The sequence below is a fragment of the Caloenas nicobarica genome, chromosome 24 (assembly GCF_036013445.1).
Source record: "Caloenas nicobarica isolate bCalNic1 chromosome 24, bCalNic1.hap1, whole genome shotgun sequence".
In the NCBI taxonomy this organism is placed as follows: Eukaryota; Metazoa; Chordata; class Aves; order Columbiformes; family Columbidae; genus Caloenas; species Caloenas nicobarica.
This window is the reverse complement of record NC_088268.1, coordinates 3,442,334-3,457,436: the sequence shown is the minus strand read 5'-3', so window position 1 is coordinate 3,457,436 and position 15,103 is coordinate 3,442,334. Positions and strand designations below refer to the sequence as shown.

Below are 15,103 nucleotides of genomic sequence, written 5' to 3'. Positions count from 1 at the left end.
GGGGGGGGGGTGGTGGAGACGCGACGTACCTACGCACCAGCGTGCGTGCGTGACGCGCTGAGATCAACACGTCCCGCGGAGCATGCGCGCTGACGGCGGGTGAAGCCACAAGAGGAGGGCGGTAGAACCGGGCAAGACGTGAGCGTGCCGGGCCGCCCTCACCGGCAGCTCCGGGGCCGTGCAGGGGGTACCGGAGCCCGGCTGCTGCCTCAGCCGCGGGGCTGAGGGTTCTTTTTCCCGCTGCCCACGCGTGTATACCCGCACACCTGCGCACTTCAGTGCGGGCGGCCCGCAGCGCGCATGCGCTACGGAAAGCACGTAGGCTGCGCCGCTTGCGGGCGCTGAGCGGAGCCTGGAGGGCCGGGCCCAAGCGGCGGCGGCGCCGCGTGACTCAGGTAACGCGGCCCCGGGCCGCGTCCCGCGGCCCCGCAGCGGCAGCTCCGCGCCCTGCTGGGGTGGGACACCCCACTCCCGCCTCCCCGGCCGGGCCAGCCTCACCCCTGCCCCTTCCCCACTCCCCGTTACTGGCCACGCTTGGCCCCGTAGTGCCCCTGAGAGGGGCGGCCTGGCCCTGAGGGCGTGCGGGGCCTGGGCTGTTACCCGCGGGAGCAAGAGGCACTAGCAGTGGGGCCGGGGGGCCTGGGGCCCCCGGCAACCCTTCTGGAGCCTCCAGCAACCCCTCTGGGGCCAGTAGCGGGACGGGGGAAGGCGAAGCGGGGGTGTGTGGCAAGAGAGGGGGACCCCGGGGCGGTGGGGAACCATGGAGCTGTTCTTCCCCTCGCTAACCTTGACCTGTATCCCTGGAAGGAGCTGCGAGCGGAGGCGTCTGCCTTGAGCCAGGGGATCTGTGGGCCGGGGAGCAGCTCCTGCGGTGGGTGTCCCTGATTTAGCAGATCATGGCAGAGGCCAAGTGCCTCTCCCTTCCCTCACCCCTGTGCGGAGATCGGTGGATGAACCGGCTCCTCTCGCAAGGCAAAGTCGGTGGCTTATAGATCGTGGAGCTTCTGCTGAAGTGTATTCTGCTTCATGGGGTTGTTTGTATGTAGAATGCGTTCTGCCTGTGACAGACAGCCGAGTTAGGAGTGTGTTCTAGTTTTCACATCACTTTAGCTCACCTGTCTTTTGGAATCAGCTGCAGAATTTTATTTTGCATAAAGCTTTATGGAGTTGGAGGGTCTTCTGAAAGTGGATACACTCCAAGAGTCTTGAAATTAGTATTGTGAAACTGCTGGGGTTTGGTTGAGCAGGTGGCTCTGTTGTCCTGGTGTTTTTAACCTCTGAATGCAAATTCTGTCATATGTAAATAATGTCTTGCTTTTTCTGTTAAAAATAACATAAAATTGTGGCATACCCAAACAATGTGCTAAGTTCACGGGCTCTGCCTTGCTGTAATTCCCATCTTTAATGTTCTTGGGAACATGTTCTGTTGTTTTGCTAGAATGAGAACCCTTTGACAAAGCATTTATTTTAGCCATCCTTGTCATTCGTAGCAGTGAGTTCCCTGCATATGGTACTCAGAGGAGTGCTGGTCTAATTTAGAAACAAATCGTTTCTATTTCAAGTTTTTAAGAGAACAATCTCATTAACATTCAAGTTCCCACTCAGATGTGGTTGCAGGAGGGAGTAAAATGAGCCTTCCTGCCAAGTCTGATGCAGCCGATCCTCCGTAGCTGTCTGTGAAATGCAGCAGGAGGGTTATTTCTGCCTTTTCAGGCCCTTGGTTTGGATCTTGGTAACATGTAATTCTCAGTGGTGTACAGTCTGAGGGGGAGACGGGACTGTTTCGAGGTTAAGCAGAAAAGGCACAGGAAGCTGAGGGTAAAAAAAGGTGAACGGTTAAACTGTCTCTGCAGGTTTCTGGGAGATCTGGGGAAAGAGCTTTAGTCTCATGAGCTGCAGTTTACTCTGGTTTTGGGGACCAGTGCAATATCCATCCTCTTCCTGCTTTTTATTTTTGTGGAGTTTACAACAAAAAACCTCTACTTCTAACCAGAAATAGTGCTGAGATGTGATGGGACCTGATTCTGAGCATGCAGTCTTGAAAATCAGAAGATGAGCACTTTTAAATGAGCAGAGGCTATTGGAGCATTGCTGTTTAAAGTAAATTAACTAAGGGTGTTTTAATATTTACTACTGTTGTTACACATTCACTCATCTGACTGCGTCTAATTGCTAATTAATAACAACTGTAGGCACAGTGTGTGGTCTTTGAAATGAGCTGGCAGCGCTGACTGACTGAGCGATGCTGTTGAAGAGTCAGTTTTAGAACAGAACATATCTGCTTCCAGAACTTGCTCACCTGAACCGCTTGGCCAGGCATGAACTTGCTGCTGCCTCAGCTGCTCCTGCTACAAGCAAGAGAGTCTAGAACCTCAACTTCAAAGTTATTTTTTTCTTCTAAGAATATTCACTTTATACAGAAGATGGCAAGATCAGGCAGGGATTTATTTTTCACTCTGGTCTGACCCCGACAATTGTTCGTGGAAGTTTGGCATTACTGGAGGTGTCATGTAACAAAGTTGATAAGGATTTTTTGCAATGTGTGATTTGAGATTTTTTTTTTTTCAGTGAAAATGAAAAATTTATATATTTTTATTGCTGTACTGCTCATCCCATGGAGTTTTGCTTTGGCAAAGTATGATGAATTTGATGATGGAGACGACATTATGGAATATGATGATAATGACTTCGCTGAATTTGAAGATATTAATGAAGATGCAGTCACCGAGTCTCCTCAGAGGATCATCACTACAGAAGATGATGAAGAAGAAGCCACTGTAGAGCTTGAAGGTCAGGATGAGAATCAGGAAGACTTTGATGCAGATACACAGGTAATGCCTCATCTGTTTCCTCTATGTGTTTCTCACCTTATCATTTTGGATTTTGCTTACTGGGCGTTGGATTTTCATGCTGTTTGATTTTTGTCCTTTAGGAAGGTGATACTGAGAGTGAACCATATGATGATGAGGAATTTGAAGGCTATGAAGAGAAACCAGATGCATCTCCTGGCAAAAATAAAGACCCCATAACAATAGTTAATGTAGGTATAAATGTTGATCTGCTTTCTATTTGGTGTTTCATCACTTTTTTTTTTTAAGCTGTATGCTAGTAATGTCACTCATGTTGGGACGAGCTTCTCCAGCCTTTTCCAAATTGTTTGTGTATATGGCATCTGCTCATTCAATATGTAAAAGAGTTTCCATTTGCTTGCCGTAGGTCCCTGCTCACCTTCAGAACAGCTGGGAGAGTTATTACATGGAGATCCTGATGGTAACAGGTCTTCTCGCTTACATCATGAATTACATCATTGGGAAGAACAAAAACAACCGTCTGGCTCATGCATGGTTCAATACTCACAGGGAACTGCTAGAAAGTAACTTTGCTCTTGTTGGTGAGTCCCATAATGACTAGGATCTGGTTTTAGTTTATTTGAATAAAGCTGGTTTTAGGGCAGCGTGTAGACTGTAGAGACAGTAAGTTTTTCTATGCAGATACATGATCGCACTAATGACAACAGCTCTATGTCAAACAGCAGTACTGAAATTAGGTTATGGGGTTGTAGTATAAATTATTGAGAATCATCACGGTGATAGTGAAGTTATCCAGCAATGACTGAGCTCTAAGCCTACTGATGAATGTCTGTTTAAATTTGTGATTTTTAGATTGCAGTTCTCTTTCACTGTTGTTTTCTTCAGGGGATGATGGCACTAATAAAGAAGCTACAAGCACTGGGAAACTAAATCAAGAAAATGAACACATCTATAACTTGTGGTGCTCTGGAAGAGTGTGCTGTGAAGGAATGCTCATCCAGCTAAAGGTAGCAATGAGGGATTTTGTAGCACGGTTTACCTGTCACCAGTTTTCAGGTTTTCCAGCATGAGCAACAGAGAGTCCCAGCTCAACTCTTTCACTCACTTTCAGAGATAGGGTTCTGAATATGGACACGTGAAAGGAATTCTAGTTGGACTAAAGATCTGTACAGGCCTGTATTGTGCCCACTGAATTAGGTTAGAGTGGATGCTTACAGAAGGAGTGTAGAAACCAGACGTATAGCATAAACGGCAGTAACTGGATGCTGAAGAGTGGGACTTTAGTGTGTTGGAGGAATGGGCCAACAGGAATTCCAGTGAAATACAGTAGACAAATACAAAGTACTGCACCTGGGATGAAACACTGGTTCAGCTCCTAACTTGAGGGAACAAGGCCCTGAGAAACTCATTTAATGCAGAGAGTAGACCTGCTTTTGAGCAGTACAGGCGACTTCCAAAAGGCCCTTCAAGCTAAATTATTCTATGAAAAACATGTACTTACCACTGTCCTCTTTTTCCTTGAGCCCCACTATCTGCCAATGAAGTGGTGTACTCGAGGTATATTTAACTATCTTCTTCTGTGTTTACAAACTTGTGTGTTTAGTTTCTCAAGAGACAAGACCTACTGAATGTTCTTGCGCGCATGATGAGGCCAGCTTCTGACCAAGTGGTACGTCCTCAGCCCTTTAGATTAGCCGTTGCATTCCTTCGGTTCTGCTCTGCTGCTTTTGATTGTTCTTATGAGACACAAATGAGCTGCTAGGTGTCTTTTCATAGTATTTCATATTTTCCAGTTCAGGAACTGTCGAAACACTTGGAAAGAATAATTCATATTTCTTTTCTGCTTGTGAAATGCAAACTGCTGATGACTGGGAATTGTTTTATCTATGGGGTTTATTGTTTGAATGGTTTTGTGAACAGTCTTATCATGCTTCAAGACATCATCTTGATAAAAAGTGGTTTCACAAAAGGCAGAGTACGTCATATAAATCTGATCAGGGCTAATAACGTTCTGTCCCACAGCAAATAAAAGTAACAATGAATGATGAAGATATGGACACCTATGTGTTTGCTGTTGGAACAAGAAAAGCACTGGTGCGACTTCAGAAAGAGATGCAGGACCTGGTATGTTCACATCGGGAATACTAACGTGATATATAATAGGATATAAGAACCTCTAATCTGTAGATTGCTTACTGTCTTGGGAACAGCTGAACACTTGTGACTGACCTGTTGGAATCAGTGTGTGGGGAAAAGATATTAATAATGACTATTGATACTGCATGCTTTAATTTATGCTTGACATGTCCCCAGCCGGACTGAGTGACTGAGTTAGTTTATTTTTATTGTTTCTTATCAGGTACTTTTAGGGGTCCCACTGTTCTGGAACAGTTTGGTCTGATACGATACAAGCTTGTGTTTTTCTTTCTTTCTTTCCCCATGTTCTCTTTGGAACAGAGTGAGTTCTGCAGTGATAAACCTAAGTCTGGTGCAAAATATGGGCTTCCAGATTCGCTGGCTATCTTGTCGGAGATGGGGGAAGTCACAGAGGGAATGATGGACGCTAAGGTAATCTTGAATGAATGAGTACAAGCCTTCCATGGTAACCCTGGCACTTACAGCCTGTACAAAACAGTTCTAATCTTTATCTCCTGTAAACATCGCAACAGGAGAACCAAGTGGCCCTAGTGAGATCTAGAGAAATCAAGACCCTAAGGAAGCTTCAGGGCTGGAAGAAGGATGTAATTCTCACACCTTTATTCCTTTTACATAGCAACTGCTATTCTAATGTGAACTGCAGGCTTAAAACTGCCTTTCAAAGCCTCGCAGTTACTTCAACAGCCAGTTTGAAGGAGGGTGTTGATGGTGTGTCTGCAGGTCCTCAAAGCTGACATCTGTTATCAAATGAATTGGAAAATCTGAAATGAGTTACGTATCTGATATCTGAGTTGCTCATGTTAATTCTGTGCATTGAGGCCCATTCTAGCAAAAGCTGAAAAACCCTGACAGTTTAAATTTTACTGTCATTATGACAAGCTGAACACAGCAATTTTCTGAGTGATATATGGACACTTTGGCAAACCCATATGGAGTGGGTAGGCTGCAGATGGATTGGTGTTGGCAAAAAATAACCCCAGTTTCTCTTTTAGATGATACATTTCCTCACGCACTACGCTGACAAGATTGAGTCCGTCCAATTCTCGGACCAGTTCTCCGGTCCAAAACTTATGCAAGAGTACGTATAAAGCCAGATCTCTCCTCCCAGTAGCTATTGTAACACTAAGCGAAACAGGTGAACAAACTTGTTTGCAGTGTGAAGCCTGCTGGAATGCACACAAAGAGAAATAGGGAGCAAAGGTGAAACAGGTGAATAAATACACCCTCAATGCTTCCAAACGCTGCATTAGTTTAGAAGATCAAGGTACTATATTGCCTTAATATTTATTTTAGTGGACTGGTTACATTGTAGTTTGGGCAGCCACAAATTTCAGATAACACCTGGCAGCTCCAGTGTGCACAGCTGCATGGAAAACAAACGAGTAATTTCCCTAAAGGCATGGGGCATGTTAGAGTTTAAAGGCCAAGAAATAACACTGCAGGAGGAGAACTCAACACATTAACTTGCATGCTATTTGGATGCATTGAGAACAAGGTTTAAGTAAAGTCTGCAGCGTTTAAAAAAAAAAAAAAAAATCAAGGCTGCTTGCCATTCCCTAGCTGATAACGACTAAACATTCTGCTGTTGAATCCATCGCTTGGGCACTTTTGGTCAGGTTGATTCTCAGTTGTGTTTCAGAAATACATAGATGTGGTATTTCTCCTGTTTCTCTAAGCCTCCTAGTCTTGAGGTGCTTTCAGCTGCTGTTTTTTGCAAGGGTGTATTATGCTCACAGGTATATAAATAAACGATCCATATCAAAACTCGAAACTGCTCTCCAGAAAAAGGAACATACTTTGATTTAATTATAAGGCAGCAGTATGTGTACCTTGTACTGAAATCGCTAGGCTTTGGAAGATCTGTGAAATGCAGGTCTGGCTTTCTTACATTAGAATACTGTGGGGTTTTGGGCAGTGAAGACTTGAACTCTTTAGAATTTTTTTTTTCCTAACATTTACAGAAGTTCTGTAGTGGTATCAAAACCAGGGCATATGTTAAACTGAATGTAATTAAAAATACACAGGCTTTCTTAGGGCTCAGATGAGCTCTGACAATCAGATGGGATGATGCTATTAGTGTGTTTTTTACATTAACGCCTTTTCACTGCATGTTTTTGACCGAAACACTTCAGGAATCTGAATGGTTTTTGAAACTTAAATTTGGGTTACAGCCAGGCTTTTAATCTCGGTTATTTTACTTGAGTAGTTTGCAAGTGTCTCTTGGTTCTTGATGAGTTTTTCCCTAACAATGTTAGGTATTTCATGTGCCTGTATTTTTCTTCACTCATTTCAGCCACTTTTTTTCTTTCCTACCAGGGAGGGTCAGCTTACAAAACTGCCCGAAACTAAAAAGACACTCTTGTTTACATTTAACGGTAAGAGAACTGGTGTGAATGGGTGTATGTGGATTCAGGAGAGTGTTGTGGTTTATTTGTGCAAGTCACACACTCAAGTTCTGTCATCTGAAGAAGACAATATATGATGAGTGACTTCAGTGCATGTAAAAGCATAATTGATTGATTAACAAGTAAACAGAAGGCAGCAGTAACACTGGGACTGGGTAGCACATTGTCATGATAACAGCAAAGTTGAATATCCTGTTATTCATGTTGGTTCATACTCAGATATCCACTGGTGGTTGTATGAGGTCACCGTTGGAAGATGGCTTGTTTGGTTTTGAGCCACACGCCTTCCAGTTTGAGCTTGCACAGAGTTACTTGGTTAACCCTGGTTTGAAACAAGAACAGTAGTTGAGAGTCTATTCTAGAAAAGGCCCATAATTCTCTTCAAAATTCAAGGCCACAGCTCCAAGTGAAGCTAATGTCAGAGCCTGAATTCAACGCTTACATTTGTATTCCATACTAATAAAACTAAGAACGACTGTGTGGGGGAAATGTGCCTGTCACTGTGTGAAGATTCTAAATGTGCTCGCCAAAGCTAAACACCTCTCTTAATTGGTTATGTCCTTCCTAAAGAGGAGGATAAGAACATCCTCCTTTCATGAATGGTGTGAGCAATAAGGAAAGCACGTTATAGCAAGTAGAAAAATCCTGCCAACCTCTCTGAATTAACAAGAAACTCTTTTATTTCAGTGCCTGGTTCAGGCAACACTTCCCCAAAGGACATGGAGTCTTTGCTGCCTCTGATGAGCATGGTTATCTACTGCATTGACAAAGCAAAGAAGTTCCGGCTGAACAGAGAAGTAAGTAGTGTATATTTTTCTGTCTTATGAATATGGCATGAATTGCAACCATTACATTGGATCCTTAATCTTAAGTTCGGGAGCTGTATGTTTCTAGTAAGACTATCAGAGATAATGCATCCTTCTTACGGGGAACCTGTATTAACTGCATTTGCTTTTCTCTGTGCGAAGGGTAAACAAAAAGCTGATAAGAACAGGGCTCGCGTGGAAGAGAACTTCCTTAAACTGACTCATGTGCAAAGACAGGAGGCTGCCCAGTCCCGTCGAGAGGAGAAGAAACGAGCAGAGAAGGAGCGAATCATGAATGAAGAGGATCCTGAAAAACAGCGTCGGCTGGAGGTGAGATGGACTTGCTACCGCAAAGTTTCTCCTACGGTATCTCCAGGGCTGCATGTAGGTATTCCAGCAACAGCCAACTTTTGATTTCTTATGGGCTGGAAGGCAGACAAACTGTCAGGGTTTGTGCTGCCAGTTTCTGAAATATGCAGAGGCGTCCAGTGAGGAGCCAGCTCATGTGGTCCGAGAAGTGAACCCAAGTACTGGAGGGGTTTTTTAGTTTTCTGGTGGTTGTTTGGTTCTTCCAAAATGATCAACTTGCTCTTTGAAGATCTCACCCATGTTCATTCCGGTCTCTGTGTTCTTGCCTACAGGAAGCGGCTTTGCGGCGTGAGCAGAAGAAACTTGAGAAGAAGCAGATGAAGATGAAGCAAATCAAAGTGAAAGCTATGTGACTCCAGTGTGAGAGGCATCTTAGTGCCACCTGCAGAACTTTAATTCCTAGGGTACAAAGACAGACTGAACTCCATAATCCTACACTTTGAACACTAACAGCCATTAAGAGAAATGTTCCTTGCATTGGTGTTACTTATTTAAGTATTACAGCAACATGCAGGTGTATGTAGAGAGCTTTGTCTCGGCAATTTTATTCCAGGTGGTATACATTTTTGCTACTTGTCTGTTTAAGAAAAAAACTGCAATATTCTTGAATGCTATTTGTCATTTGTTCTTTAAAACCAGAAGATTGTAAGCCTGTCCACGTGTGCTGGTAACATATTCATGCTTTGGTTTTAAACTTTGGTTTTAGTTATTGGGAGGGACGGGGGAAAAAACTTAAGGGGAGGAAAACTGCACAATAAGCATTTACTGTGCATTTATTTGCATTAAGCTTGTAAAGGCACAAAACTTAGAGCCTTCCATACGCAGTATGGATTCTTCAGGGATTTAAGTCCAGTAGAATAGAATTTTTTTTTTTTTTAACAAATGACAGGCTGAAACAGTATTAGGTCACCTGTGGGCATGATTGGCATGTGCATAAAATTACATGGGTTAGATATGAGGGAATAGAACACACGAACAGTTTCCCACTTGTGGTTTTGAATGCTGCAAGCTTAATACGACGTGATGTCTGTGATGTCAGCATGGTGTTTCTTCAGGAGTGAGTGCATGGTGACTTAGCAGCTTCAACCAGCTTTCCTTGAATACTTTTTAACTGTACAAGTTTGCCTGAAACACTTTTCTCCTGATCTCAGCAGCTGCTTTCTAGTTCACTCCAGCCAGAAGTGAGATTTGGTGGAGTACCTGCAATTGCCAATTTCCCTAAGCGAGTAAAAATGTTTCAGAGGACACACATCCTCTTCATCTGGTAAATGATCACTTCAGGTTTTTGAATATAAATGGGGAGAATGAAGTGAATGCCCCCGTGCAAGCACTTCACTGACAGAGAGCTCTGCATTTTATAAATGCTTCCAGTCTAGAAGGCATTTTATTGGTGCTTGTAGAAGACTTTTAACAGTTTTGTGGGGAAACAATGTCTGCATTTTCTTGTTCAATACTTGCTGCAAACTTGGTACTGAGGCAATAAGAATGAGCTGCTGTTGAAACAGCAATCGCTTAAATGTCTTGTTCCAGCATGGGATACTTCACACTGATTTAAATGCGAATGTCTGTAACCTGATACATGCAAATACATTAATTTTATAATGGTTGGTAAAATTATTTAAAACCAAAACTAATGCAGATTATATGAAATTTCAGCACTATTTAGCTTTAAAGATTAATACGGTGGTGTTTTCACAAAGGTCTTTGAAAGGAAATATTAATTTGTGCTCTTTTGAGTGAATGGACAGCTTTCCTGAAGTCCCATACATTTGTGGGCCATGGCAGCTAATTTTGTAATATGAACAATCTAAAGAAGAGTAAAATGTAATTAAAACACTCCACCTGCCTACTTTACTTGGCTGGACTCCGTGTTCATCTCAGAGCTTTGTCCGTGTTAAGTATTTTAACATGCAGTAGCTGGTGTTCTCTCTGCTGTGATGTTGGTGGCAGCAATTCTTCCCCATTGCAGGGTTTGGAACTAGGTTATCTTCAAGCTTCCAACCCAAACCATTCTGTCATTGTTGCCACCCAGGAGCTGCTCCCTGTGAGGGTGGTGGTTGCTCAGGGTGGGCCTGTAACTGGTGGAAGGTGTCTCTCTGCTTGTGCAGGCTGGGGTGGGTGGAGATGGAGGATTTACCCCCAGCGTTCAAGGACAGGGCCATTCACGCCCCGCAGCAGCACGGTGGGCGGGCAGGCTCCGTCCCCGAGGAGCGGGCAGGACGGGCCGCGGGAGCGCGGCCCCCGCCGCTTCCTCAGCGCCCCAAGATGGCGCCGGCCGCTTCCCGCCTCACGGCCGGCGTCACAGCGCGACCCGCCGAGCGCCCGCGTCACGTGACGACGCGCTGACGTCACACGCGCAGCGTCCGCAGCCGGTAAGCGGCGGCCGCAGCCTGAGCGGCGGGTGAGGGGCCCGGGGCGGGCGGGAGCGGGAGGTCGCTGCCCTGAGGGGCCGCCGAGACCCCGGGCCGGTATTTCCCACCCGCCGAGCTCCCCTGGGGCCCTCCCGGCCTGGAGCTGCCGGGCCCCGGGTGGCCCGGGGCGGTGAGCGCTGCGGGGCTCGGGGTGACCCGCTCTTTACCTGCAGGTTGCCCGTTTTTTTTCCCCCGCCTCCCGAGCTGCGTGAGGTAAAACAAACGCGGATTCCATGTCTTTTCTTGTAAGTAAACCCGAGCGGATTAGGGTGAGTGTTGAACACCTTCCACCTTCCCTCAGCCGTCGGTAGAACCTGCCTTGCGCTTGTGCAGGGCCGGCTCCTGGAAAGCACCTGAAAGTCACATTAAAACGCGTTAATTATAGGGCAGGGGGTCGATGTGCAAACTAGGAGCTAATTAAAAAAAAAAAACACCAACAAACCCAAAACAGCTGGGCTGAGGTATTTATTGCTTGCACACCTGTATCTCATTTGTATGTGGTGCAAGAGGTTTTAATGGGTGTTGCAATTAAGAAAAAGTGCAGTAATGCTCATTTTTTCGTCCCTTTAAGAATTATTGCTTCATCTGTGTCGCATCAACAGTTTTTTTTGGGTTTTTTTAAACTTAGTTTGGAAAGCCAAGCACAACAGCTTTGTTTAATGCCGCATTTTAAAGAGACGAAGTTTTCACGTGAGAAAACACTCTTAATGCCATAAAGTTATATCATTATATGTGATTTTTGAGTTGTCATCACGTAAAGACTCCTTGGTGCTTTATAGGACTGGCTTCCCTTGCACTAAATGTCAGCTATTTTTTCAGTTATTTTACCAAGTAGACAAATTATAATGTTTGTGATTGTTTAATGCTAACTTCATAATCAACTCTCTACAAGCCTAAAATTGCATATTCTATTGTATGTCTGCATATATAGTTTTTTTTCTTGAATAGAATGGTAGAAAAATTCTCTGCACAACCTAATGCTTGCTTTGAATTTTAAGCATGAATTCTGGATGAGAACAACAGCTTTAAAATATTTATGTTCTGATTTTGCATTCAGTCAATAGGCATATAGCCAAAATATTTCAGTTCGCAAAGACATCAGCTCATTGTAAATAGTTGAACTTTTTTTTACACCTGTTACACCCAAACAAATAACTTTTATTTGTCTATTTAAAGGACTTATAGCATGCTTATTATTTTTGCTGCGTGTGCATGTATGAAAGCTCTTGTTTGAATGGTCTAAAATGATATTAAATTTATTGCGAGTGCATGTTGGTTGGGAAAAGCAGTAGCACTGGGTGGTTGCTGGGCACAACAAGAGAAAATCCTTGTCCAAAGGAAGGATGTAACTCTGTTGTAGCTAATCAGCTTCAGACCACAGCAGAATCCTTGATTCTCTTAAGTTTTTTGTGGGGAAAGGGGAAAAAAAACCCTTATCTCTAGATGAAAAAACTAATTATCCGAGGGATTTTTATTTTGTCTTTCAGCGGTGGGTGTCTGAAAAGTTCATTGTTGAGGGCTTAAGAGAGTTCGAACTGTTTGGAGGTAAGTTTTTCCCCTCATTAGATGACCTTGTCAGAAATGTTTTATTTTAGCCGCAAGGTCTATTAATTTGATTGTAAATGTGTATCTTAACAGTAAGAGAAATGAATAAATCTGGTTGCAGCACCAGATCTGGTCATTCAAGCTGGCTGGCCTTGTAAAGTTAATGTGAAAGCGTCCAAGATCTAGCGAGTTATTTAGAAACCAATGTCATGTTGATGGCAGTACTATTATATTTTCAGACCCTGCATTCTGTATTTCTTAGCGTAACAAGCAAAATTGCCCACTAGGATGCAGAATTCCTGATCAGGGACATAGAAGGTGACCAGAGCGTAGGAAAGATGTCCAGGTCTGGAGCTTCCAGGTGGACTGGGGGAATTTTCACTACTTTAAATAAACTTTAGATAGTTTCTTCTGTATTTAAGTGAAGTAGATATGTCATTTTAAAATGTGTTTAGAGGTACAAGAAAAAAATTGTCAGGTTACATAGATGAACGGTAGCACTATTTGAATCTCTTTAACTCACATACTTGTACTACAATTTGTTTTTAGTGCTGCAACGTTATGTGTAAATTAAATGTCTAAAAAAAAATTGTATATATTTGGTATAAAAAAATATCATGCAGGGTTATTTACTCAGTTTTCCAACTATATTTTTAATGGGTCTCTGTTGAACACAACATGGTGAACAATTAATTTCTTTACTCCAGAGCAGCCTCCGGGTGACTCTCGGAGAAAAGTAAGTGGCTTTTGCAGGCTGTGGTGCTGTGGTTCATTGCATGGAGATTATTATTCCTTGTGGAAGTTTGATTTTTCTTTTTCTCTTAGTTATATATTTCATCTCTATATTTAGCTCTACAAGTGTGGAAACAGGTTTCACCCTGGAGTGGAGATTTTGGTGTGTGGTTTTCAAATGATATGTGACAAGTCAAAACTTTCAACTTCATCTCTTGGATTTGTATTTTTGTCGTTGTCTCTCCTTCCCCCAGCCCATCAAGGGTCTCTTTTTTTTTTTTTTTTTGAGATTATTTAGATCTGATTCTGCAGAGATGCTAATCTGTTATAGCACTCTTTTACAATAAACACACTGGATCATAATGAACAATGCTCATAGAATAACACAACTTGTGATAGAATATATTTGTCAAATGATTTCCCACCTGCCCACACCATATTGAAACATTTCTGTGTGCAGGTGTTGCTCTAGTTGAAGCTAATTACAAACACAAATTAAATGTGATTTGATTATAACTGTGTCAGTTCAAGCTGCTTATAATTGATTTTTGTGCTAGTGTCTGTAATTCACTGGCACAAACAAAGCTGAAAATGCGAGATATATACGGAATGTTTTGTATAAAGGCAAGTAAATTCACGCCTTTTTTAAAAATTTCTGAGCGTTAGGCATATGCCGGACAGGAAGCAAATGGAGACTAGCATCTGTTTGGTTTTTGTTAGAATATTCACTTGGGGTTTGGTCACCTCTGTAGTGGTATCTCTGACTTTCATTTTGATTTTTACATCTAAATAAAAGCTTACTTCTTCCAGCAGGGCTGTAGAAAAAGGTCCATAATTTGGGGAGAGGGATGGGAGGAAAATTTTTGTTGCTTCTGCTGAAACTGAGTGAGGGAATGAGGAGGTGGAGAGGACTGCAGCAGAACAAAAGTGATATTCCCTCTTCCTAACTCAGATGAATGCAATTTGGCAAATTCAGATCCTTGCTATCATCACATAACTGATCTTCTTACGGCATTTATGACACTAGTTGCCTTTCAAAGTTTAATTTCCTTAAATCTATCTCAAATTAAAATCAGACCAACAAGCCAGAAAGTGAGCTCTTAATGAGCATCCTGCCATGAAGCTGGTTATATGTAGCTTCATTTTGCAGCTGCTTTTGACCATACACCAAAAGTTGTCCCGTGTGAAACTGCTGAGGAGCTTTTTTTCAGTATTTCATAAATGACATTTCTGTTTAACTTTTTGTTTTAAACTCTTGAACAATGTTGATAAATCTGTGGTAGGGCTCCTTTTGCATTAACTCTCAGTTACTGGTCACTGCTGACATGAACAGAGAGGTGAGTGACAATCTCTGATGTGCTGGAAGACTTTTAAAAAGGGAATTTACGGTATTTTTCCATTACTGTTGAAACAGCCTACGCTATTAATAGGATTTTCTTGTTGTTTTTTGCATCTGTTTTTTTGGCTTATGCTATATCTGGAGTGGACTTTAATAAAGCAAACCACTTACATATTGCTGAGTGTTTCACCAGCTGTCATTGCTCCATAACGCTGCTTTCATTTCCTTGGTGGTGCCTTTCTGCTTCAGAGGTTTCCATCTGCCTGTGTCTCTCTCCTGGCAATCTTGCTGTTGACAGGACTGTGAAATTGCTGGAAAAAGTCATGAATGATACAATCAAAGTCAGAATTGACAGGCCTCTTTACCAGAAGTTTGACATTTGAAAGGAAAGGTGCTGCCTGTTCTCAGCCAAGCAACAGCGCTGTGTTAGGACTAGTTAAAAAAAAAAAGGATTGGGGACTGCTGAGATCTCAGGGGTTAGTTATCCTGAAACAGGACTGAGCTGCTGCGCTGGAGTTGTTTGAGCTGA

General features: G+C 43.1%; 3 protein-coding genes across 8 annotated transcripts in view; 2 read left to right on the top strand and 1 right to left on the bottom strand.

Moving 5' to 3' along the window:
- The first annotated feature begins 131 nt into the window (after positions 1 to 131).
- On the top strand, positions 132 to 10,393 carry CCDC47 (coiled-coil domain containing 47). 2 transcript variants are annotated; one of them, XM_065651292.1, is made up of 13 exons: positions 132 to 395; positions 2,569 to 2,831; positions 2,933 to 3,040; positions 3,217 to 3,391; positions 3,696 to 3,817; positions 4,414 to 4,479; positions 4,833 to 4,934; positions 5,268 to 5,378; positions 5,960 to 6,045; positions 7,284 to 7,342; positions 8,060 to 8,169; positions 8,341 to 8,508; positions 8,820 to 10,393. In XM_065651292.1, the coding sequence occupies exons 2-13, from the start codon at positions 2,574 to 2,576 to the stop codon at positions 8,898 to 8,900; spliced, it is 1,446 nt and encodes a 481-aa protein (XP_065507364.1). In that variant the 5' UTR covers positions 132 to 395; positions 2,569 to 2,573; the 3' UTR covers positions 8,901 to 10,393. The 2 variants fall into 2 exon arrangements, with proteins under 2 accessions (XP_065507364.1, XP_065507365.1); XM_065651293.1 differs by lacking the exon at positions 132 to 395 and adding an exon at positions 774 to 871.
- The window catches only part of LOC135998167 (E3 ubiquitin-protein ligase RNF113A-like), a 19,333-nt gene continuing 13,214 nt past the window's right edge, over positions 8,985 to 15,103 (bottom strand). For both annotated transcript variants that reach the window (XR_010607520.1, XR_010607521.1), the window contains exons 11-12: positions 14,746 to 14,885; positions 8,985 to 11,311 (exon numbers count right to left, since the gene is read on the bottom strand). The gene's annotated coding sequence lies outside the window, so the exon portion shown is untranslated. The remainder of the gene's footprint in view (positions 11,312 to 14,745; positions 14,886 to 15,103) is intronic.
- STRADA (STE20 related adaptor alpha) overlaps positions 10,879 to 15,103 on the top strand; it is a 10,124-nt gene continuing 5,899 nt past the window's right edge. The window contains exons 1-4 of one of the 4 annotated variants that reach the window (XM_065651294.1): positions 10,879 to 10,919; positions 11,132 to 11,227; positions 12,446 to 12,503; positions 13,211 to 13,239. In XM_065651294.1, the coding sequence (XP_065507366.1) occupies positions 11,192 to 11,227; positions 12,446 to 12,503; positions 13,211 to 13,239 (123 nt within the window). In that variant the 5' untranslated portion in view covers positions 10,879 to 10,919; positions 11,132 to 11,191. Of the gene's footprint in view, positions 10,920 to 10,940; positions 11,228 to 12,445; positions 12,504 to 13,210; positions 13,240 to 15,103 lie in introns of those variants that run through there. The other 3 variants (XM_065651296.1, XM_065651295.1, XM_065651297.1) reach the window with 3 other exon arrangements.